The sequence below is a fragment of the Sinocyclocheilus grahami genome, unplaced genomic scaffold (genome assembly GCF_001515645.1).
Source record: "Sinocyclocheilus grahami isolate Dianchi unplaced genomic scaffold, SAMN03320097.WGS_v1.1 scaffold419.1, whole genome shotgun sequence".
Lineage (NCBI taxonomy): Eukaryota > Metazoa > Chordata > Actinopteri > Cypriniformes > Cyprinidae > Sinocyclocheilus > Sinocyclocheilus grahami.
This window is the reverse complement of record NW_015505598.1, coordinates 1,559,452-1,586,304: the sequence shown is the minus strand read 5'-3', so window position 1 is coordinate 1,586,304 and position 26,853 is coordinate 1,559,452. Positions and strand designations below refer to the sequence as shown.

The 26,853-nt window shown below is 37.2% G+C and overlaps 1 protein-coding gene across 1 annotated transcript in view; it reads left to right on the top strand.

The window, feature by feature from the left end:
• The window catches only part of rsrc1 (arginine/serine-rich coiled-coil 1), a 115,760-nt gene that overhangs the window by 65,798 nt on the left and 23,109 nt on the right, over positions 1 to 26,853 (top strand). The window contains exon 5 of the mRNA XM_016232781.1: positions 15,128 to 15,190. Within this exon, the coding sequence (XP_016088267.1) occupies positions 15,128 to 15,190 (63 nt within the window). The remainder of the gene's footprint in view (positions 1 to 15,127; positions 15,191 to 26,853) is intronic.

Sequence of the window (26,853 nt, the reverse complement as noted above, 5' to 3'; positions counted from 1 at the left end):
GGGGTTTACAAGGATGTTGTGCCATCTGAAGCTCCTGACAAAAAAGAAACACTGTTTTCTGAGAACCTGTGTTATAAAGGTCACACTTTATTTGAAGGTTAAAGCCGACCTCATACGTCATGCTCCCGGAGCTGCTTCTGTGTACAACTGTTGGTGCAAGCTACATTAAAGTGATTATTACGTTTTGAATATGGATATTTTTCTTACAAAAACGCATAGATTCGCTACAGGAGGCCTTTGTTCACCCCCCGGAGCCGTGTGAGACACTTTTTTATGGATGGGCGATTTTTATTTAAGTTCTTTTGGACTGAAGCAATGCAACGCCCGCTGAGTGGCATTAAACAGCTTGAAAGATCAAAGACCATTTGTAATATAACTCCGACTGGATTCGTCTGAAAGAAGAAAGTCATATACACCTAGGATGCCTCGGGGGTGAGTAAAACGCAGCCTAATTTTCATTTTTGGGTGAGCTAACCCTTTAAGGGATCTAGAATATGGTCATGCAGAAAAAGTCATTAATATGTGCTTTGTAAGTACTAATAAACAAATTGGTCCTAAAGTGTACAGTTTAGTCCTCAATATAAAGCTGTTCATCGGCTCTAGCCAGTGAGATCTTGTCCCATGTTAAATACTCTTAGTAAAACCTAAAGTAAGTGTATAGGAAAACAAAAAGCCCTGTGAATTAGCCACCTGCGTACCTCTCCTCTCATCCGTTTAACACATCCTCAGCCAAGACAAAAGAAAACATGCACTTCAGCAAATAAACGGAGAGGGAATTCGTCTTAATTGCACACAACAAACAATGGGAGTCAGAGATGGGGGTTTTAGAGTGGAGCTCTTTTTAGGGTAGAATTGTGTAACTGTGTAGGTGTGAGGAGGAAAGCTCAGCGGAGACGGGCTGAAGTGGGCGGCACAAACCAGCAGAACAAAAGGCCAGTGAGTTGGCACACGGAGGCGCCCAGCACAAAGCCTGCAACCAAACCACACAGCTAATTGCCTTCATGCATTGTGAAAAGAGAGGCAAAGAAACAAAACAGGGATAAAGATTAATTTCATACTTCATCTTCCGCGCTTGAGAGAGAAGCTGTGAAAGGTCTTACAAACTGAAAACACCAGGGGCGTTAAATAGCCCGAACATAAGGATGGATTTGTAGCAACGATTCTGCATTAAAGGAAAACAAAGTTGCTGTACCTGTTAAGTACATTTATCTAGGGCTGTACAATTAATCATCATAACTGAAATTGCAAAATAAAGCTGCAATTTAATTAAATAAAATGTTGTGCTGTCTGTCTCAGAGTGAAGCGAAGCACTGTGTTCATTTACACGTGAGCAGCTCATTATGCAACAATGTTTCCAGTGTCTCAGATCATATCGACCATAGACTGTATAAAAACATGGACGTAGTGTCCGTGACGTCACCCGTAAGTTCCTGAAGAGCGTTTTTGAAGCTCAAAGTGGGCAAAGCCGGCCGTCGCCATCTTGGCAGCGCGTGACCACGCGTCACTCCCGGATAATCGAAAATGGGCAAAGAGGCGGGAGCTGGTTGCTGAAATCCACCTGTCACTCAAGTGGCCACGCCCTTAATTATGCAGATTTTTAAGGCTTAATATCATTTAAACGGATGAGTTATAAAAAAAATTCACCCCCCTCACAGTTGGCATGAAGGGAAAAATTAGCTATATAGACCAAAATCAACTTTTTGAACCAGGCTGTAAACATGTTTTTTTCTGCTGTAAAGTTGGGCATTTTAACATGAGGAGTCTATGGGACTGACTCCCTTTAGCAGCGAGCCTCTAGCGGCCAGTCGATGAATTACAGTTTAAGACACTTCCGTGTTGGCTTCACGAGAGAGAGCGGGAGGTTAAATACTGTAAATACTGCTCCACATGAACTCCATCACGGCATCTCCTCTTAGTTTGGGTCATTTTAATGTTTATTTAAATGTCTTCCCATACTTGTAATGAGAAGCACTTATCAACAGAGGAGACGCTTTAAGGGCTCCCTGTGTTTTTGCATCAAAATAAAAGTTGAATGTTTGCAAATGAAGACAAGCATACAATAGTTTTGTAATTTTACAGTTGTAATGTAAAGTAAAATATTTTTTTTATTTTTCTTAAATATTCATTTTGTATTATACAGTGAAATATTACAATAGTAGTATTTCTTTAGCTTTTTTAAACATTCTAGTAATAATAATAATGATACTTTATTTTTATTATTATTATTATTATTCATATTGATGTCACAAACTTTTGGCCAACTTGTGCAGACCTACAAACGAGCACAGCAAACATGTATTTTTAGTTTTTTTTTGTAATCACATTTCAAGTCGTAATCAACTTATTTTTTTCCCAGAAAAATTGCAATGAGATTTTCCCCCAAATTGTCCAGCACTATTTCCACCTGTCCTTCATTTATGCTATCTTATACACTGTTCACTGATTGGACATGCATGTCTGTATTTATCATGAATATTTTATTCTGTACTCCTTATATTAAGAATATTAAGAAAGAAAGAAAGATTGTGAATAACAGATTTCGATAAGGCATTAATATAAGGCATGCACACTGCTAGGTGTCAGTATTTCACGATTCACTGCCATATCAGCCAGCACAACAACAAACTGACAATCACTCACTGCACTTTTAATTCTTTATCAGTGTTCCCAACTTTATTCGTAAATGCCACTCGTTTCCCCTAAAGAGCAGCACGGCTGTAGTCTGAGTGTTTGGTGTGTCAGCTTTGACTGGTTTCTGTGTAATCAACAGGCGGTATTATCAAACATAGCACTGCTGTAACCAGAGGACACTCTGCTTTTCCTCCACTTCTCTTTCTATTTTTACCCTCTCTCTCTCTCTCTGCTGTAGGGGAGCCGCTTGAGCTCTCAGTAGTGCACCGTTTGCTCCTCTCTTATGAGAGTCAGGATGAGGGAGGTTGAAATAATAGCCCTCAGCCAGAGACAAAGAGAAAGAGCGAGGGACTCTGATGCTGAGTGAGACGGAGCGCGGTGATGGAGAGGAGGAGGAGGAGGATGTGGAGGGAGACGCTGTTATTGTTGTTGCTTTGTTTTCTGATGGCTGCTCTAACGGCTCCTGACATGTTAGCTCTGCATTCAGCCCGTAGTGCCGCTTTCACACACATTTGCTTTCATACCCCTTTCGCCTCAAATATACTTTTTGGATTTTGAAGAGGTAGACGATCATCTGTCATTCTCGTCCGTCCCTGATTATTTTCCCCTCTTTCCCCAAAATGTATGATTTCTTTTCTTTCGGCAGAGATGTTGGGAGCTGGCGGCCGGCGTTTGGAAGATAAAAGGCAGGGAATCGAGCAAAATTTCTGCCCTGCCACTGAAAAGCTCCAGTGCTCTGACAAGTCTGTCAGGCCTCATTTAGCTTTAAACCGCCATGGTAAACTTCGGCTGCCATTTGTAATAAAAAGGGGCCACGGTTTGACACTGATTTCAGGCCCTGTCAAAACCCTGCTGATAAGTGCAGTTTTCACGCTCGCTTTCAATCCCCTTCGCCTCGTTTTTTAGCTCTGATATAAACTGTGCAATTAAGCTCATTTCTCTTTTGATTGAACAAAGAGATAATAATTCAGATAGATTGGCTCAAAGGCCACACAAACAGATGTTGGGATGATCGGCCTCAGATGATTAGGTTTAAACTTGAAGATTCGTTTTGATGAGCCGCACTCGCACGATGCAGAATGGCAAAAAACAGCAGATGTTTTTTAATGAGTTACAAACAGTGTTGCTCGTGGTGGGAATGACTGGATGGGTATCTGCGGAGTTACAGCCTTGTTGGCTGCCACATGTACTTGTTGTTTTTTTTTTTTTGACTCTAAAGTTGGAAATGTATCAGGAGTTTAGGACACTTAATGGAGTAGGAACCTGAGCTTATGCTTTACGCAGTTAACAGAAAGAAAGAACAGCAGCTGTGGTTGCCAGAACGTCGCCATAAAATGTTGACAGCAACATTTTAGGTTTTACAAATTGAACTAAAAATGTAGTTAATTTCATTAACTGATGTAATGTAAATATAGCAACCTATTGAAGTAATAAATCTGTTTTGTACCTTTATAATATACCGATAACACCACAAAAGCACAGGTGGACGTGAGAAAGGCACATGATGAATCAAATGAATATAAATTATAAAAATAAATAAATAAGTAAATATAAAAGCTGCAAACAAATGCAAAACACCATCATGGAAACAAACATGACATTAAAATAATGCAATAAACATTAATTTAGCTACGTAAGATATATAAAACCCTAATGTATAACTCAAAGAAAAACCTGAGAAGAAACATAATCATTAATTGTAAAGTGATATTTAGTGAATGTCAATTTACATTTTTTTCACTGTAAATATTAAGATGACTTGTTCTTAGTTACTGTAACTGTAAATGTAAATGTACATGAAATTGCATGCCCGTTGTATATATTACAGTTTTTTCACCGTATATAGTTTAGGGAACTTACTGTTTGCCTGTAAAGAGCAGCTTTTTTACTGTAGCATTTTTATATTCTTTTAGCATTAAAATATTTATTTTATTTTATCTATTTAATGTATCCTAATTTAATGATAGTTTAGTGGGATTATAGTTTACTCATTATATTATTTTAATAAAATAAAAAATATTTGTATATTTTTATTAAAATTATTGCAATGTCATGGGATCCTGGAGTGAGTTTTTTTTGGTCATTCAGGTTATCACATAATATATTGCATAATTTATACTGGAGCCTTTGGACATGTGTTTCATTTATCAGAAAAATGTATTGTAGATTAACAGCATTCATGAATTTTCCTCTGCTCTTGTAAGGTCTTCCCTATCCACCCCATAGCAGCTCAGATTGCTTGTCTTTCTTAACCATATGCTGTTGAGGAAGACCATGTACAGTATTCCCGGTCAGGTCATTCTGAAAGTGTCTTGCACTGCAAACCCAAACCTCCAAACTCATCAAAACCACTGATACTGCACCGGTAAAGAAGAGCAGATCTCTCTCCGTCGTTTCTCTCATTAATTCTATCTTGATCTCACCGCTCTCCACCTTTTCGTCCCTTAATTCCAGCAGCATCATTTTAATTTTAAAGCCAAAAGGGCAGGTTCCCCCCTGAAGGTGGAGAATATTCACCTTGCTGCAGATGTTCATGAATAATGTCCATCTCCGAACCCCTGCCGCCACTCAGATGCAGGGTGTGGTGGGGAGGAGATGAATTACACGGAGGGGGAATCTGACAGCCTGAGCGGGGCTTTGTGATCATTCCAAAGTCCTAATAATCTCCCTCACCTTTCTCATCTCAGCCTAATGAAAGAGAATAGGCGATTGCACCCCGGGCGATGTTCCCCTCGCCTAACGACTCCTCCAAAGGCAGAGCGACCGCGGAAAAATGAACTCCGAGTGAGCTTTGAATTGGCTTTGACACCTGATAGACTTTGACACCAATTCTGTAACAAAACAGACGTAGCGCTAATTGATTATCAATATTTTAAGCAAAGCGATGAAAATAAGCATTAAAAGATGACAGGGAGAAGTGGAGTCTTCTGTGGTGGGACTCTCTCTCTCTTCTTCAACAGGTTGTGTTTTCAGCTCCCTCGGCACATGTCCTCCTCTTCTGATTTGCATCTCTCTGTGTATGTATAGCTCTTTGGTCTTGGTTCTCCGGACCAACAGCTTACCTAGCAACTTGACATAGCTATTAGGCTTTAATATAACAGAAAAGAGCCGGTTCCCAGGCGCTGGCTCTTGACTAAGCACAATCTCAGGGACCACCATGTTTCAGGCCTTTGTGCCAGGTGTTAGCCCCGTCCAGCTGTGTCCCACTGAGCCGTATACCGTTTATTCATTTTAATAACCCAGCGTCCATCAACCTATCAACAGACACAGCTTGTGTTTCATGGCGAGTAGCTTTTTTCTGGTGCTGTGACACCGAGTGCTGGAGCGTAATCAGATGTTATTATCATACGTCTTCAGGAAAGTTGAGTTGCGCCGTGGATGCTGTCACTTTATTGCAGTGTTGCATCAATATGTTGATGGCATATTGTCAAGATGCTGAATCAGTTTACTTCAAATGTTTGAGTTGGCATAAAAACTCAAATCGTGATCATCTACATTACTGAAACGTGTTTTCGAGTGAAAAGGCATAAAACTTTTGTGCATAACGTTTGGTGTATATGTAGGGTATACAGGCACAATAATTTTATTACATTAAATGATATTGGTATTTTTTTAGCAGCGAACCCGACCCAGTAAAGCTAACCACTTGTCAATAAATATTTGACAATATTTGTGGCCTGGTTATGCAGTAACATATTAAGTTGCATCATTGTTTGGTGGTGTTTAGATTCATACAGTATGTTAATGCTGTGCTATCTTCTCTATAGCAAAACAAACACAACCACATTTTTTTTTGTTTCAAACTGCCGAAACAAGGCAAGAGTTTTTGTTCAAAATGACATCACACCTGTTCGTTCTTCATTTTTACTTGAAGTATATCAAGGCCTTTGAAGGCTAAAACTGTATTCACTTTGATTTATTACACAGCAATCTTAAATGTTGCAACTCTTAACAAATCTCTTAACTACCATTCATATACCACTCATGTTAACCCTTGTGTGGTGTTCATATTTTTGTTATTCAGCCCGTGTTTCTTCATCAGATTTGGAGCAATGTGTCATTGCATCAGTGTCTCAGTAATGGATGCTCTGCAGTGAATGGGTGCCGTCAGAATGAGAGTCCAAACAGCTGATAAAAACATCACAACAATCCACAAGTAATTCACACCACTCCTGTCCATCAATAGGACATTTTTAACTTTAAACTGTTGCTTCCAGCTAGAATAAAAAATCCATAATGCTTCCTCAAGTGAAAAAGTGTTCTGGTCTGAATCAGGAGAGAAATCTGCACAGATCAAGCACTGTTTACAAGCTAAAACAGCTCTAAACAAATATGTGGCTGGATTTTGATGTGAGAGACAACAGGACACTGGAGGAGACTTTATTATGGATTATGAACTTTTGGCCAAAAGCTTAACAATTTCTGTATTTTGCTTACGCAAATTGACCATAAACATTTACATTTACATTTAGTCATTTAGCAGACGCTTTTATCCAAAGCGACATACAAATGAGGATAACAGAAGCAATTAAAATCAGCAAAAGAGCAATAATATGCAAGTGCTATGACAAGTCTCGGTTAGTCTAATGCAGTACACATAGCAAGGTTTTTTTTGTTTTGTTTTTTTGTTATTAATATGTGACTTTGTCTGTGAAAACCCAGCTAAAGACTTTTTTAGCTTTACTGTTTTCTACATAAAATCGTCCTACGTAATGTACAGAACATTCTGTGAAAATACAAACTTGATATCTTTAAGTTGAAGGTGATGGTCCAAGAAATGTCTTTTAGACATGCTGAGATGCGAGCAGCTATAGTCGGATCATCAGGATGGAATGAGAGGTAGAGTTGAGTGTCATCAGCATAGCAGTGATATGAAAAGCCATGTTTCTGAATGACAGAACCTAGTGATGCCATGTAGACAGAGAAGAGAAGTGGTCCAAGTACTGAGCCCTGAGGCACCCCAGTAGCTAGATGTTGCGACTTGGACACCTCACCCCTCCAAGATACCTTGAAAGACGTATCTGAGACTCAAACCACTGGAGTGCGGTTCCTGAAATGCCCTTTGCCAATAGGGTTGACAGAAGGATCTGGTGGTTAACCGTGTCAAAACCACCAGATAGATCCAGCAAGATAAGTATTGAAGATTTGGAAGTCGCTGTCAAGGCAGTCTCGGTTGAATGTCCACGTCTGAAACCAGACTGGTTGCTGTCCAGGAGGTTTTTCTGTGTGAGAAAGGCAGAAACTTGGTTGAAGACTACTCATTTAAGTATTTTTGCAATGAAAGGAAGAAGGAAAAAAAACAGATAATGTCCGCAGTTACAATGAATTTACATCCTAAAATCTAATCCCGTCATTAACGCTTGTATATTTTGTACATTCCCACAATGAGAGAAAACGCAGACTTTGTATTTTTGTTTTTCCTGCTCACCTTCTGATTTCTGTTAGACATACGACATTGTCATTTTGACTGCTGAGGTCTGCATTTGTTGAGGATATGATCACAAGTGAGCTCAGAGCTCAGCCTCGAGTCAGAACAGAGAACATGAAGAGCTTTGAGTTTCCAACACAGATGAGACTGTCTCACACTCGCATCCTTCAGTTAGACCGCCATCACCAGTTCCTTTTTAACCACGGTACTCCTTCCGCTATTAGAGGCTTCAAGCGATATGTCCTCAGATGTCCGACAGACGGGCCTACGCACATTTCTCTCCAAACGCTCATGAATAAAACAAGCTTCATCAGGCAGAGTCTCATGTGGACATGATGAAAACTCTCAGACTGTTTTGTTTCTGCAACCAAATCTCCAGTATTTACTCTGCAAATTAAAGAAATCATCTCGAATTATTCTCAGAAAGATGCCGTCGGAACTTCAGGCGAAGTGCAGAAATGAGCCCACAGTAGTGTGGAGAAGCGTCTGGTGGAATATGCGGAAATTGAATATTTGATCAGCGCTCAGGGTTTGATTGTGATGTTTGCGAGCTCTCTTCCCTCTCCGGGGCCCGATTCAAAACAACACCACGCTATACACATGTAATTAATTAATTACTCTTGGTGATGGTGGTTCTCATATCTTCATCGTGCCTGTCTTCTCTTAAAAACGTGCGTGTTTTTGTCAGTGGCTGGAGAAGGGAAGAAGCAGGGCCTGGTCTGACCGCAGACATCTGATTATAGAGGCATTGATCTCTCACATCCAAAATAGAAATCCAGGCTTTTTTATGAATAATTGATCAAATTGATATGATAGCTCCCTTTCTAATTGTTTAGTTGTTAATATTTCATGGATATCATTTAAGTTTTACTCGAATGTGACACTGTTTGGTAAATCTCTATTTAAGAAAAGTGCTTATCTGTTTTATTTTGCTCTTTGTTGTTCATACTCAATGTACTGCTTTGACGAGCCACGGTGAAATGGGCTGTCGTTTCTCTCTGCGATTGCAAATAACGTATAAATAACCTGACCGTTCTTTAAATTCCGCCAAAGTCTAATTTCCTTGATGCAAATGGGGTAGTTTTAATTGTGATGCTCACACAGGTTAGTTGTCATTAAATACTGTATAAACACTCACACTTTTATCTGTATTTATTTTACAGACGTGTGTGAGTGTGTAGGTTGCTGGACTAAAGCCACAGCTCTTTGTGTGTGTGTGTGTGTGTGTGAGAATGTGAGTGTAAAGTGAATTCCTGATTCAAAGGGACATTTTTCCAATTGTGGGGTGCTACAGCAAATATCATGTTTGTCGTTTGGCAAGCGGCTGATTTATCACATTTCCCCGAGCTCTGACATTCAGATTGCTTTTGATTGACGTGGACGCTCAGGACACACACGCTCATTTACAGATATTCATATTCTGAGCGTGTTGAGTTTGTGTAAGTGTGGGTGTTCATATACGCCCGCCTGATTATTTGACTCCACACCAGTTCGCATTTAAAGAGACTACAGTAGTTTGTTTTTTTCCCTTTCGTTTTCACTCTTTCTTTTGCTTACTTTGTCTCACTCACACACACACACACACACACACACACACACATTGATTAAAGCACAGTGATGGTGAGGTGCATGAGTGCACTAGATAAACAAGATCTCTCCCAAGGCTGTTCTAACATCCATCCGTTTCACTGAAAACTGTGAAATACGCTTGTTAAAGAACAGTGTGTGCACTTTCTGAAATACTTGCTAACATAATTCTGTAGTATAAATATAACATATATTTCAATTAAAAATATATACATATATATGTATGCATACATGCATTGTGACATATGCATACAATTCAGCATGACAAAAAAAAAGTAATGTAGTGTTTTCTCAGGCTGCACAAGTTGCTTGTCAATGAGAAAGCTAGTCTTCTGATATCAACTGAGCTACTGTCACATACTACAAGTACTACAACTTAAAGTAGATAAATGGTGCACTACACATCTGTCAGTCCCTCAGTTTCTTCCTCATAAACACACACACGAACAGAGAACCTGTGATGCTGTACACACAATTCTAAAGCCCTTTTAACTAGTTTCTGACCAGTATTCATTGTGTAGTTTAAATTGCAGCTGTATTTAGTTGAAACCGTGCAGCAGTGATCCTGTAAGATGGTGATTAGTGTTGATTGGATTGAGCAGAGTAGATTTCTCAGGAGAGAGGCGCAGGTACGCAGCTACGGGTGCTTTTGCTGCTCCTCCGTGCCCTTCTCTCCTGCACTGCAGCGCTGTAAGAGATTACGGCCGGAGTAATTAATCACAGAGGATTATTACGGCTGTTGTGTGCTTTTATTGAGAGGCCTAAGGCTGCAGATGAGGATTCTGCACGGGTTTGGGATCGTTTGGTTTAAGGGTTTGTTTTAAGGAGGGAGACAATGCGAGTCTTGTGCGTCCTTGGAGTATTCTAGTCTTTTATCGATGTGAAATCCCTCTCACGCATGCTGCGGCGTTGTGTGTGATACTGTATCGTTCCTTTGCTGTATGATTTCTTGATGTGTATGTGGGACCATTGTGCAGAATTTGTGGTACCCCAATAAAAATAATGATTTAAAAAAATCAATTAAATATTCATGTATTAGATATTTCATAAAGATGTTATGATCCACTTAAACCCAAATCATTACTTGAAATAATAAAAAGCCAAATATATACAAAATCAAATGAGTACTTTCTGTTATGAAGTGGCTGTTCTTGACCTTAACCCCTAAATTTCAACTAAAAATAATTTATTTATTTTTAGTATTTAGTATAAGATCTGTTTTATTTCTCGAAAAGGACAGAGCACGATGTATATACTCAGTGTTTAATTTTTAAATAATAAATAATTAGATTTAAATAATAGTTGGTAATAATAATAAAATAAAAAGATGTAGATACTCAATGTTTATTTTTTAATAATAACATTTTTTAAATAATAATTAAAATAATTAAGTAATAATGATTCAAAAAGAAATGTAGTAAAAATGCTGTCCCACACTTTTATTTATTGGCAAAGCTTTATTTTGGCTCTATCTATTTATGCATTTATGATTAGATGCCATCATTTTGAAGTACAGTAAATGTGCTCCAAAAAGTGGAAAATCCAGTATATAACTATAGAGCTGTCAATATTTTATGCAATTAAATAGACACTTTGCCAGGCATGTGCTGGCACATTTTTTTTATTATTATTTTTTGGACCATAAAACGTGACTTTATCGAACAGTCACTGCTGAAGCAATCACTTCACTACCAAAAATGTATTATAAGTTTTAGTCGTGATGTGATTATTTCAGTACTGACTAAATTTAAATAAATACATTTAATCAAAGGATCAGGAAAGACAAAAGAAAATCAGGCAAGACAAACTGCTACAATTTAAGCGTACTGTAAATACACTGAAAAGCGAGCAGGTGTACTCAGATTTTTGAAAAGTACCGTTTATTTTGCCGTTTTAAAATTATGGTGATTTCTACTTTTGTGATGTTGTGTTTGTCCTTCTGAAATACAACAATGGTAGGAATAACTGATATTTTTCTTTTTAGATTGTCATTTTACAGCCTTTCCTGTGAAAATATTTTAGAAAAATCTGTAATAACTAGTGCTGTCAACCGATTAATCGCATCCAAAATAAAAGTTTTTGTTTACATACTATATGTATGTGTGCTGTGTTTATTTATTATGTATATATATATATATATATAAATGCACACACATACAGTATATATTTTGAAAATATTTACATGTATATACATTTATATTATTATATTTTGTTTTATATATAAATATATTTTATATATAAACAGCATATTTTTCTTAAATATATACATGCATCTGTTTGTATTTATATATGCATGATAAATAAACACAGTACACACTCATATAGTATGTAAATAAAAACTTGTATTTTGGATGCGATTAATTGCGATTAATCGTTTGAGAGCACTAGTAAAAACATATTTACAGGGTGGCTGAAAATAATAGATAAATAGATAGACAATAGATAAATATAATAATCCGGTGCATAGTGAACACAATTGTGCATGTATGTTTTGTTAGTGACAAATAGTGGAAAAGGGAACATATAGCAGTATGAAAACTGAGTGTTATTTTATTACAACATTAAAGTGTGTTTGTATCGTTTACTCCACGTTTTCCTGCACTGAAGTTCTCAATCGCACGCCTTCCTTTGAATGCAAACTTTGCCAAACAAACCTGCAGAAATCAACAGCATCGCACCCCGCAGCAGCTCATCTGTCCTGCTTTAGCGTGGCTTCAGTTCGACACTCCCGGACGGATTTCACAGGCGCTTGATTCAATATCCTATCTCACATGTCCGCTTAATGTCATTTCGGGAGCCGGTAACCTCCTTCAGTCGGCGGTGTTACATCAATGAATTGCTGCTGTGTAAAGAGGGACAGAAAGCGGGTGAAGGAGATCTGCTTCTGCGTGTGGCTCTACGGTTGCGGATAAACCTGATAAAGCAGCAGCTGCGCTTGATTCAATCTAAATGGCGGGCCCCTCTGAGCCCCCGTGTTCAACGCACCAGCACTCCATCAATCACTGATAATGGGCCCCGGCCATTTCTCTCCCATGTTTGCCTTATTGCATCGGATTCTAACGAGCTATCGCTGCTAATCAGCCCACTGGATGAAGGAGGCGGATGGATTTGTTTCTGTGTGATCATTTCAATGAAACATAGTCCTGCATGCCTACATGACTCTAGGGGCCCCGAGCTGCAATTACACATATAATCACAATTGAATTTCAGCCGAGGCTCCATTATCCATCCTGCCAACCACACTGGAATTAAGTGCAGATGAAGTGAAAGTCGGATGGCGGCGCGTTATCTAATGCTGGGAAGAAGCATCATCAGCTTCGGCGAGTAATGTGCAGACGGATGACAAAGGAAAATCTGGGGATCTGTTAAAAGCAGTTCACACCGAGAATGATAATTGTGCTGATTACTATATCGGCATCCACACCAGTGAATAATAACGCTCTGTTTATTGTAAGCACACACTGAACTGATGTCGTCAGCAGCTTTAAATGCGTAAGCTCTTTGGGGTGGATTCTGATTGGCTGTCAAGGAATTTAATGTTCATTGGTTCAAAGAATTCAAAAAAGTTCTGAAAGTGATTCCAACAGCGTCATTAAATAAATATAAATATCAATTAATCAATCAATGGGGCTGCACATCTGATCAAAATAAGATAGAAATGATCAAATCAAAGGTCGTAATTTAATCAAATAAGTCAAGTTTTTTTGCGCTGCTCTGTGCATGTGCAGGTTTTATGCAAAGTTTCAGCATCTCAAAGTGCGTCGGTTCACAGTAAATGCTGCTTTTCACAAACTCTTATGCATTTATGCATTTTTGGTGCACTTGGTTCACCTTGCTTCACATTTTCCAGCATATCTGTCGACAGAAGTTTACAGAATTTCATCAGTATTCTGCCAAAATACAAGCTTGAGGGTTTTAACATTTGAAAATGAAGAATTTAAGATAAAAAAATGTTTGTTATAATTATGAAATCTCCCATTTTAATAGACTCTGCAAGTTGGCTTCAGCAGCAGCAATATGATATGTCATGTCAATTGCATTATATTTTTTTGGCCATGTTGTGTGCAGCCTTGTATATAAATAATTTAAAAAATGAAAACAAAGTAAAACATTTACTGAAAAAATAAATATTTTACATGCATGCCACTTGACCCATTAACCAACCTCAGAGAGCTGTTAAATTATAGAAATATTAACACAGAGTGGATATATAGTGTGGGCACTAAATATTGACGTGTATAAAGTGTGGGCATCCGTGCCTGAGAGAGAAGGGTCACTGCAAATCAATGCAACATTGTTCTGGGTGTTCACCTTTTTCTGCAATAAAACCTTTCTGTTCTAATAGCAATGTTCAGTGCTATATGAGATGATAATGCACCCATCCACAGAGCACCAGGGGTTACTGAATGGTTAGATGAGTATGAAAATGATGTGCATTCAACCCGATTAAACACCTAAGGAAGATTTTGGGCAAAAGTGTTAGACACTGCATGTTGGCCTTTCCTTGAAATGTTTACCCAGTTATGTCTTTAATAAGTCACACTGACTGCAATACCATCACAGGAGTATTAGGGGAAAATTCACACTCAGAGCAAAGTGTGAAAGAGTCAAGTGAGCACTATTTCCATTCACTGTCTGTTTGTACTGGCGTGTAGAGTCAAACCACACCATTGAAAAGGTCATGTTTTGTTGATGAGCAGAGAGAGTTTGGAGAAGAGTAAAATGTGCCTGCTGAAAAGACTTCTGGAGCGCTATTGTGAAAGAGAGTTCATTTGAAGTGATTTGTTAAAATGGTTGTTGTTGTTATTTCTCATGAAATTGGTAGACCGAATGAGAAGGTTTAGATTTCAGCCTGCTGACCACATCATGCCTTTTTCTAATGTCCACTCAAACGATCACATTATCCACTTGAATTTGGATTAAACACGGCAAACTGTACAATCTGCTGCTCTTAATGACCGTGATTACCCTCTCCTCTCCTTTCACTTGAAAGTTGAAACTCGTAGAAGGTAATGTTATGAGGGACTCAATTTTGCATGACTCCTCTCATCAGCGAGTGAAACAGCAATAAAGGCAAATTGCTCCTGGGAGACACGAACGCTTTAGAATAAATTACGTGCGGGAACAGAGGTGTAATTAATTTACAGGCTGTATTGATAGTCCCCCTTCACTGCTCACTATATGTCTTCATCTCGGCTAACGTCTTCATTATTTGGAGGGCAGGAGAGAAGCGAGTCAACAGACTAAATGAATTGCCATAAGACTTGTACACAAACTGTTTCCACCGCGTAAGGATTTCTCTCAGGCTTTTAATTAGCACGCTGAAAAAGTATTTGATAAGTATGTGCTTAAGATGTGCAAACTGGGAGAAGTGTACATATGCAGAGAGACATTAAAGCATAAAAGACTTCTTAATCGAATATTAAGTGGGCTGTTTATAACTTATTACTAATATTGCATTGTGCTTTTTTCTTATTACAGCTAAAACCGACGAAGCACTGAAAGCAAAGGAGAATATGAAAGAAGCCAAGACAAAGGAGGAAGGTGAGCCTAACTTTAAGATTGTTAACCTGCAGCTAACAGAAGACAGGTTTAGAAGCCTGTTTCCACAAAGGAATTAACTTTTTTTTTTTAAAAGGTAAACACACAATTCAGGGTCTTTCCTTGTAATTCTGAAACGTTCTGAATTTTCTATTGACAACTCTGAGTTTATATATTGCAGTTCGGAGAAAACTAGGCAGAATTGTGAGATATAAACTCTTTTTATTGCTTGAAGAAAAAACTAAAGTTTCAACTGTTAGCTTAAAAAGTCACAAATTGCCATTCTTACATGTTTATCCTGTGGAGGAAACAAGCTTCCATAATAAAATTATACAGAATAATATAAGGCAATTATTTATAGCATTCGTTTTTTATTTGTTTATTCATTCTCATTGTGTATAAATGTGATCATATTTACCATCGTTTGACTGGATTTTGCCCACAATCACAAATTTCACACGAGGGGAAAAAAAGGGAAAAAAAGTTCTGAAAGTGATTCCAACAATATTGACTGAATGGCTTGATGAGGATGAAAATCATGTGCATGTCCTTCACAGTCACCAGAATTCAGTGCATTTACACACCAATGGAAGTTTGTGGGCCAATATGAAAGCATTCTCCACCACCATCATCAAAACACCAAATGAAGAAATGTACAATTTGGTTTCCATCCGTCCAGTAGAGTTACAGAGTCTTGTAGAATCAGTGGCACCAAGGCACACTGATGGCAATGAGAGGGTTTGGCTCTAAGGAGATAAGCGGAGAGACAAACTGAGCTCGAGAAGAGTTAAATACGCTGGTTAAAAGACTTGTGGAGCATTGGTAGACAGAAACTGAAGGTTGTTCGGTTTTAGCGTGCCAACCACATCGTGCCTTTTTTCTAATGTCCACTCAAACAATCATATTATCCACTTGAATTTGGACTGAACTGTACAATTTGCTTTTCTTAATGACTGTGATTACCCTCTCCTCTCCTTTCACTTGAAAGTTGAAACTCGTAGAAGGTAATGTTATGAGGGACTCAATTTTGCATGACTCCTCTCATCAGCGAGTGGAACAGCAATAAAGGCAAATTGCTCCTGGGAGACACGAACGCTTTAGAATAAATTACGTGCGGGAACAGAGGTGTAATTAATTTACAGGCTGTATTGATAGTCCCCCTTCACTGCTCACTATATGTCTTCATCTCGGCTAACGTCTTCATTATTTGGAGGGCAGGAGAGAAGCGAGTCAACAGACTAAATGAATTGCCATAAGACTTGTACACAAACTGTTTCCACCGCGTAAGGATTTCTCTCAGGCTTTTAATTAGCACGCTGAAAAAGTATTTGATAAGTATGTGCTTAAGATGTGCAAACTGGGAGAAGTGTACATATGCAGAGAGACATTAAAGCATAAAAGACTTCTTAATCGAATATTAAGTGGGCTGTTTATAACTTATTACTAATATTGCATTGTGCTTTTTTCTTATTACAGCTAAAACCGACGAAGCACTGAAAGCAAAGGAGAATATGAAAGAAGCCAAGACAAAGGAGGAAGGTGAGCCTAACTTTAAGATTGTTAACCTGCAGCTAACAGAAGACAGGTTTAGAAGCCTGTTTCCACAAAGGAATTAACTTTTTTTTAAAAAAGGTAAACACACAATTCAGGGTCTTTCCTTGTAATTCTGAAACGTTCTGAATTTTCTATTGACAACTCTGAGTTTATATATTGCAGTTCGGAGAAAACTAGGCAGAATTGTGAGATATAAACTCTTTTTATTGCTTGAAGAAAAAACTAAAGTTTCAACTGTTAGCTTAAAAAGTCACAAATTGCCATTCTTACATGTTTATCCTGTGGAGGAAACAAGCTTCCATAATAAAATTATACAGAATAATATAAGGCAATTATTTATAGCATTCGTTTTTTATTTGTTTATTCATTCTCATTGTGTATAAATGTGATCATATTTACCATCGTTTGACTGGATTTTGCCCACAATCACAAATTTCACACGAGGGTGAAAGATTTCCCTACACAGATTTCGCAAAAGGTCCAATGTCTGTTGTTGATAATACAAATACTATTTTGCCAGACAGCAGTAAATGTGAACGCGTCTGCAAATCATATGCAAATCAGCATATCAGAATGATTTCTGAAGATCGTGTGACACTGAAGACTGGAGCAATGATGCTGAAAATACATTACAGTTTAACACATATTCACATAGAAAACAGCTGTTTTTCATTTTTAATAATATTTCACAATATTACTGTTTTTACTGTATTTTTAATCAAATTTATGCAGCCTTGGTGAGCTAATAGAATCATTTAAAAAATCATGATGTTTCCAGACTTTTGGTGAGTATTGTATATGTTCCATACAACCCAAGTTAATTATTGGAATGTGCTTGATTTATTTGGTTTTTTTACACTTTGCAGCTGACAATTTTTTTAAACACTTCTCAAAAGCAGTTTTGTGGTGTGAATGGGCCTTATGTTTGTGACGCCTTTTTTCTAATGTCCACTCAAACAATCATATTATCCACTTGAATTTGGACTGAACTGTACAATTTGCTTTTCTTAATGACTGTGATTACCCTCTCCTCTCCTTTCACTTGAAAGTTGAAACTCGTAGAAGGTAATGTTATGAGGGACTCAATTTTGCATGACTCCTCTCATCAGCGAGTGGAACAGCAATAAAGGCAAATTGCTCCTGGGAGACACGAACGCTTTAGAATAAATTACGTGCGGGAACAGAGGTATAATTAATTTACAGGCTGTATTGATAGTCCCCCTTCACTGCTCACTATATGTCTTCATCTCGGCTAACGTCTTCATTATTTGGAGGGCAGGAGAGAAGCGAGTCAACAGACTAAATGAATTGCCATAAGACTTGTACACAAACTGTTTCCACCGCGTAAGGATTTCTCTCAGGCTTTTAATTAGCACGCTGAAAAAGTATTTGATAAGTATGTGCTTAAGATGTGCAAACTGGGAGAAGTGTACATATGCAGAGAGACATTAAAGCATAAAAGACTTCTTAATCGAATATTAAGTGGGCTGTTTATAACTTATTACTAATATTGCATTGTGCTTTTTTCTTATTACAGCTAAAACCGACGAAGCACTGAAAGCAAAGGAGAATATGAAAGAAGCCAAGACAAAGGAGGAAGGTGAGCCTAACTTTAAGATTGTTAACCTGCAGCTAACAGAAGACAGGTTTAGAAGCCTGTTTCCACAAAGGAATTAACTTTTTTTTTTAAAAGGTAAACACACAATTCAGGGTCTTTCCTTGTAATTCTGAAACGTTCTGAATTTTCTATTGACAACTCTGAGTTTATATATTGCAGTTCGGAGAAAACTAGGCAGAATTGTGAGATATAAACTCTTTTTATTGCTTGAAGAAAAAACTAAAGTTTCAACTGTTAGCTTAAAAAGTCACAAATTGCCATTCTTACATGTTTATCCTGTGGAGGAAACAAGCTTCCATAATAAAATTATACAGAATAATATAAGGCAATTATTTATAGCATTCGTTTTTATTTGTTTATTCATTCTCATTGTGTATAAATGTGATCATATTTACCATCGTTTGACTGGATTTTGCCCACAATCACAAATTTCACACGAGGGTGAAAGATTTCCCTACACAGATTTCGCAAAAGGTCCAATGTCTGTTGTTGATAATACAAATACTATTTTGCCAGACAGCAGTAAATGTGAACGCGTCTGCAAATCATATGCAAATCAGCATATCAGAATGATTTCTGAAGATCGTGTGACACTGAAGACTGGAGCAATGATGCTGAAAATACATTACAGTTTAACACATATTCACATAGAAAACAGCTGTTTTTCATTTTTAATAATATTTCACAATATTACTGTTTTTACTGTATTTTTAATCAAATTTATGCAGCCTTGGTGAGCTAATAGAATCATTTAAAAAATCATGATGTTTCCAGACTTTTGGTGAGTATTGTATATGTTCCATACAACCCAAGTTAATTATTGGAATGTGCTTGATTTATTTGGTTTTTTTACACTTTGCAGCTGACAATTTTTTTAAACACTTCTCAAAAGCAGTTTTGTGGTGTGAATGGGCCTTATGTTTGTGACTGTCATATCCCCATGACATTCCCCATTAAACATTTGACATGCGCTGCTCGTGAAGCAATTAAGTCAAATTAATGAGGACATTTCTGCATGATATTGGCATCACTCTTAAAATGCGTTGATCTTGAGTGATAATTAAACAGGTTGCTTACATGGCCTCTCACCTTCAATTCATTAGAACGTGAAAATCGGCATATCATTTCCTAATTTCAGCTCATCTCCAGCATTATTCCCTCATTCTCTCATGGATCTAGACTCCAAGACTGGCTCGCAGTCGAGTTCCTGCTGTAATCTCGCCCTTTGGATTCAATTGAATTCTCCTCCTCCTGCAACACTTTTATTTCTCTCTTAAACTCTTCCGGTTTTATGAAGTAACGCATTCTTCCTGCCTTAGTGCTGGAAGGCTCTTAACACCACCTCACCACTGTACAAAAATAGTTACAGTCTTTTGGAAGTGTCTTTTGCCACCGAAAACTCAATCTCAGTCCTCCTGATCTGGAAGTGACAGGGTGAGCAGGTTTTGGTCTGGATTTAATCTCCACTCGCTCATCTGAGCCACCGTTCTTCATGATGAACCGGCTCTGCTCACACATCCCTCACGAGACTTCAGCTTCACAACAATGAACAAAAAGAGATGAAGAAAACATAGTGCATACTGCTGGACAGCTGAGATTTGTGACTTCATCTGAGCCACCGTTCTTCATGATGAACCGGCTCTGCTCACACATCCCTCACGAGACTTCAGCTTCACACAAATGAACAAAAAGAGATGAAGAAAACATAGTGCATACTGCTGGACAGCTGAGATTTGTGACTTTATGTGAGCCTGGAGCACAAAAGCAGTGTTAAGTCGCTGGGGTATATCTGTAGCAATAGCCAACAATACATTGTATGGGTCACAATTATACATTTCTCTTTTATGCCAAAAATCATTAGGATATTAAGTAAAGATCATGTTCCATGAAGATATTTAGTAAATGTCCTACCGTAAATATATCAGAACTTAATGTTTGATTAGTAATATGCATTGCTAAGAACTTCATTTGAACAACTTTAAAGATGATTTTCTCAATATTTAGATTTTTTTGCACCCTCAGATTCCAGATTTTCAATCCTTGAAATTGATTTGCGATGGCAATTCATTAAAAAATAAAAAAATAAACTACATTATATGATATGCTGATTAATGAATTAATAGCAAATTAAATGCGCTGCTCGTGAAGCAATTAAGTCAAATTAATGAGGACATTTCTGCATGATATTGGCATCACTCTTAAAATGCGTTGATCTTGAGTGATAATTAAACAGGTTGCTTACATGGCCTCTCACCTTCAATTCATTAGAACGTGAAAATCGGCATATCATTTCCTAATTTCAGCTCATCTCCAGCATTATTCCCTCATTCTCTCATGGATCTAGACTCCAAGACTGGCTCGCAGTCGAGTTCCTGCTGTAATCTCGCCCTTTGGATTCAATTGAATTCTCCTCCTCCTGCAACACTTTTATTTCTCTCTTAAACTCTTCCGGTTTTATGAAGTAACGCATTCTTCCTGCCTTAGTGCTGGAAGGCTCTTAACACCACCTCACCACTGTACAAAAATAGTTACAGTCTTTTGGAAGTGTCTTTTGCCACCGAAAACTCAATCTCAGTCCTCCTGATCTGGAAGTGACAGGGTGAGCAGGTTTTGGTCTGGATTTAATCTCCACTCGCTCATCTGAGCCACCGTTCTTCATGATGAACCGGCTCTGCTCACACATCCCTCACGAGACTTCAGCTTCACACAAATGAACAAAAAGAGATGAAGAAAACATAGTGCATACTGCTGGACAGCTGAGATTTGTGACTTTATGTGAGCCTGGAGCACAAAAGCAGTGTTAAGTCGCTGGGGTATATCTGTAGCAATAGCCAACAATACATTGTATGGGTCACAATTATACATTTCTCTTTTATGCCAAAAATCATTAGGATATTAAGTAAAGATCATGTTCCATGAAGATATTTAGTAAATGTCCTACCGTAAATATATCAGAACTTAATGTTTGATTAGTAATATGCATTGCTAAGAACTTCATTTGAACAACTTTAAAGATGATTTTCTCAATATTTAGATTTTTTGCACCCTCAGATTCCAGATTTTCAATCCTTGAAATTGATTTGCGATGGCGATTCATAAAAAAAAAAAAAAAAAAAAACTACATTATATGATATGCTGATTAATGAATTAATAGCAAATTAATTGCACATCAGTTTGGGCTGAGAAATTACCTCCTAAAAGATAAAGTCATTATTGTTTTAAATGAGAACATAATTGAATAGGCAAATAGTACAAAAAGTAGCTTTAGAAAGAAATATTTGGATTCAACAAAAATATTTCTTACACATTCACTTTTAAGGCTACAATGTGGCCATAAAATGCATTTACAGTCGAATTACAATTGCATAAATAATTCTGAGAGATTAATGGCTTTTAAATTGGCATTAATTGGTTTAAAAATGAATATTGAAATATGAAATGGTTTTTAAAAAAATGAAATTATACTTTAAATATTAAACTAAATCTGCCAGTTGGTGGCGGCAACTCACTGTCTTAATATGAGTTGTTGAATCATTCATTCAACCAATTTATTCAAACAGCTGATTCATTCAGAAACAAAGAAAGTGACTCTATGAATCAGTCACTGAATCACTGACTCACTTGATTCATTAAAAAATGTTGATTCGTTCAGTAATGAAACATCGCGCTACAGTTCTACTTTGGCTTTGATTGGAACCAAATTTTGCCAAATTAAGCAAAAACAGACTTCTTTATTGAACTGTTGTATAAAATCAATATCATGTTAGAAATCGTGCAGATTTTGGGGAAAGCAATACTGTTGCTCGTGTGACATTGTTAAACGATATCATTCATATGATAGAAATATAAGACAAAAACTCATACAGGGGCATGTTTTTCCTCATATCTTGAATTTTAGGCCATATATCAGCATTCCCATAGGCTACATCAAAAGTCTGAAGTATCATATTCAACAGCAATGCAGTGCAATATAACGTGACATGCAGGTCAGGGGTGTGTTAAATATGTTAACTTTAACAATTATTATTTTTCATAGTTAATCACTGTCTTTTGTTCCGTTTAATTATCTTATACAGTATTTTTGTTCTCCGATTCAAATCAGTGTTGAATATCTTTCAGTCCGTCACTGCCTTGCACTTCAGTCTATAACTGTTTTCTATGACGTAGACCTACATTCTGTCTGTATTCATGCAGATCATATATTTTAATGAGCCGTTTAACCCGTATCATTAGAGCAGCTTGCTCTTTCACCATGGAAAAGCGGAAGACTTTTTCTTAATTATGCTGTGTCGTGCGGGTCACCTTTACAGGTGTGTACCTCTCTGTGTGTGACCGTATTCGAGAATGATACCACCATTAAACATTTAGATGGAATTTAACGCCCCTACACACACACAGACTGCCCCCTGTATCCATTAATTTCTAATCTCAGTTTAACAAGCTGTGTTGTCATTCACAAGAACTGTCTGCCGGAGTGCTGAACAAACCTGTGTGTGCATGAGAGAAAATCAGACAGTCAATAGGACAGAGGACGATCAGTGACCAACAGAGAGCTGCGTTTAATCAGATAAATTTGCTGAATTCTATTGAATCTCCTCTGTAAACTTAATTAGAGGCATGATTTATTATGGAATGTCTGGTAAGTGGTGCATAAATACGATAAATATTGCTTCATTAGTTTTGTTTAAGATGGAATTTGCGTGGAATTGGGATATTGCATAAAAAGTTTTGTGTGTATAGTAAAAGGACATATGCATATTATTACCTTTAGTATTACCTTTAAATATTTCTGAATAACTCCCTCAGAGAAGGACATATCAGAGCAATATTATTTCATAGCATTTCAGATGTTATTATTGTCATTGCGATATCCAGATTTTTTGTCACAGTGAACAGCATAGCTGTCTCATGCTTTGTTGTGTCAGATATAGATGGGTAAATCTAGAGTAAGGTAATCTCTTTAGAAATCAGAATGATTTGACCTGTGAGCTCAACAGTAGTATCTCCTGAAAGACTGTTGTTAAATATTTAGCGCTCTCCCGTCATGAATACAAATGCTGTGTAAATGAGGGTCTACAGGCAGCTGACCCTGGGACTGGAGCCTGCTGAGTGGGGCTCATGCCGGCCTAAATGATTTAATTGTCATGACTTCAGCTTGTATTTAAAGGATCAGCTTTGAAATACGCCACCTTGTAAGCAACGCTCTTCCCTGTCTCTTAGAGCTTTTCTACACAGTGTTTGAAGGACTTGGTTCGTCCACAGGGGAAAACTGGCTCTTTGTTGGTTTGACGCCACACTGTATTTCTGTTATAATGCAGTTTGCTTGTATCATCTTGAGCTGTTTACTTCATTGACACTTTTATGTAATTCAGTGGCCTTCAAAAGATTGGAAATGCCCTTGGTTTCAAAGTAGAGTTCTGGACAATGTCAACATCAGTCCTTGATCAGCCTCTTGATCAATTCAGCAAACTAACTTGAAATTGTAGATGTTTGGTTCAGCACACCTTTAAAGTTTTACACATTGATTGCTTATTAAGGTTAGCGCATAATAGACCAGTGAGAACAGTTTATAAACAGCTCTAGTATTTCCCAGCAGCCTAAGCTGGTCTTAACTTACGATGGTCTCTCAGCCAGGTCATGTTGTGTTTATAGCTGGTTTATCCCAGCAAGACCAGCTGAAAGTGATCAAAACCTTTCAAGACTTAAATTGTCAAAACCATTGTTCTGCTGTTCAGTTGCTGTTTTCAATAGAATCAGTTAAGTCCATGATTCAATGACTCATCCGCCAGATCAGCTGTGTGAACAAATCTGTTGAATGAATGACTCAGTGACTCATCTATTAAGACATTGACTGCATCCAAAATCACATACTGTGAGCAAGTACTATATGTTTTGTAACCTTAAAGTACTTTCTATATGGCATGCAAATGGGTAGTGTGAGTGAAATTCATGCATACACTACATCCGGAAAAAATGGAAAAAACGTCACTGAAGAAACATTTACAACAAAATACAGTCTACAACACTGCATAGAGCTTTTTAAATGTTGGCTTTTTTATGTATTGTCATGTTCTCTGTATTCAGTAGTTCAGTCAACGTTTGTCTGACAAAATGTAATTGTTTGCGGTAAGCTGAAGAACCCGATCTCTTGAATGGCACTTAATATGAAGCATAATGTCTGCTTACAGTACGAGTGCATTCACTCATCTAAAAAAAAACTCCTGTTCCTTTTGATTTTGTATTTCCCTTTAAGGAACACTTATTAGTTATTAATTTGCAAACCAGCTATTAGTTATTGGATGTAAATGCAAAAATGCTACAGAAACTGCCTGAAAAACAAGATTGTGTTAATAGAAACCGCTAAAGGTCAAAGGTTTAAAAATGCATTTCTCAAGGTATATTTCTGACATCGTTCATCATTGCAAGCCCAATGTAACTGTAATATTTGAAGCAAAATGTGTCTCTCATTCAAAGCAGCCATTTTCTCTACTTCAGTGATTAGTTATGCCTGGCTTATAAGCAGTGAATTAGTATTGTAGACCCAGGGGAAATAAAATTGGCAGAAAATCAGAGTGAGAAGATTTAATTATCACGTGGAGACCTTTTCCGTCGACCGGCCCACTGAACCCAAAAAAGCTAATCCGCCCGGACATCAGCCTCCTCCTTATAATTTGTTTCCCATGCAATCATATGCCAAGCAATTACTGTTTTATTGATTTTTTTATCGCTGCAAATTTCAAGTTTTTTTTTTTCTCTCTTTCGAAAAGCCTTGGTGGCTGATCCCTTCCCTCTTCTCCCAAGTGAGTTTAACGTAAAGAAAAAATGGCGCTTTGTGCAATCTTTTGTTCACCTGTATTGACGCTCAGTGGCGCAATGTAACAAAGTAATAATACTTCGTTACAGTACTTAAATATTTTTTGGGAGTATCTGTACTTCACTTGAGTTTTTATATTTCAGCCAACTTTTACTTTTACTCCACTACTTTTCCTAATTAAAATTTATACTTTTACTCCGATACATTTCCCTGAAGCATATTCGTTACTTACTACAAAATAGTCAGAAGTCAGAAGAACACGGACTGCAGGAAAGCAGGTTCGACGAATCAGTGGTCTGGCGTTTGCAAGTTAGACTCATGCTCGTGTGCAAACAAGTGCGCGCACAAACGCAGATGATTCATTTTCCACTCAAGTCGAGTCTGGGGTGTGCGATATACAGTATATCTGCGATAATATGGTAAGTGTTGTTGTAATGATGTGCGATCTGACGTTATCGAGTAAATCACCAAATGCAATCACACACACAGAGTGCACTCACGTTGATTTATTAGTCTATTAAAACTCTGAATGCTTTTTATACCTATATAATTTAATATAGTTAACTTAATCTATATCACACAAAGAGTACCGTTTTTCTGCAGATATCAGCATGATAACATTTAATAATCATTTTATACAAGTTCAGTAAAGTTAGCAATAAGTGACTTACATTTTAGACATAATACTGCTTGTTATTTTTGCTAAATTTTGCGAACGAAAATAGTTCCGTATAAAGATCACAACACTGTTTTGCGTCTCTGAGCAATGGTATTTACTTATTGAATGAATCAGCTTTTTGAACGAATTGGTTGAATAAATGATTCAATGATTCACTCATTAAAACAGTCGAATGCTTTGTTCCTGAATGAATCAGTCGTTTGAATGAATCGGTTGAATCTCAATGACTCACTCATTAACAGGCACTTGCTGTCACCTACTGGCGGTTTTCATTTCACATTGCGACTATTTTTTCATGTTTCAAAATAATTTCAAATATCAGTATTCAACGTATTAGTTATTAATGCGATGTTTTTTGTTTGTTTGTTTTTTAAGTAACTCTGCTAAAGTCTTCTCGCATGTTTTTTTTTCTTTATTAAGTCCGGAAAGAAGTATGACATTTTTGTGATGCTGACATTGTATTAAGAGAATCGATCCTCAAATGAAACATTTTGATATCAAATGTTTAACAAAATGTTTCTTGTATTTGTTGTGAAAATAAATGCACAAAATAAATGTTAATGTACAGTACAGATAAATGTGATTTTATCATAACGGGTTCATGTGTATTGTTTTAAGTTCCCTTAAATTAGGTGAGTTAAGTGCTTTAAATGATCTAGTTATAGTAGTAATGTTCTGTAATGCTGTAATTTGAAGAGAAAAGAAAATGTAATTTAGTAGACTTTCAATTAGGCTGTAATGTTGAATGTCTATAATTACAAAAAACAAATAAACAAACGCATTAATAAAATATCATAATAAAGGTATAACTATCAGTGATGTTGGCCTTCATTCATACTTAGTAAAAATATGCCATAAATGAATTTTCACATGAATCTTAGTGTGAAAATATATGTATGTTTGCATTTTTTATTATGTTTTGTGCAAGTAATATCACAATCAATCAAATGCTCTTGTAATAACAGGAGCATCAACAGTCGCTGTATGTTTTATTGAAATCT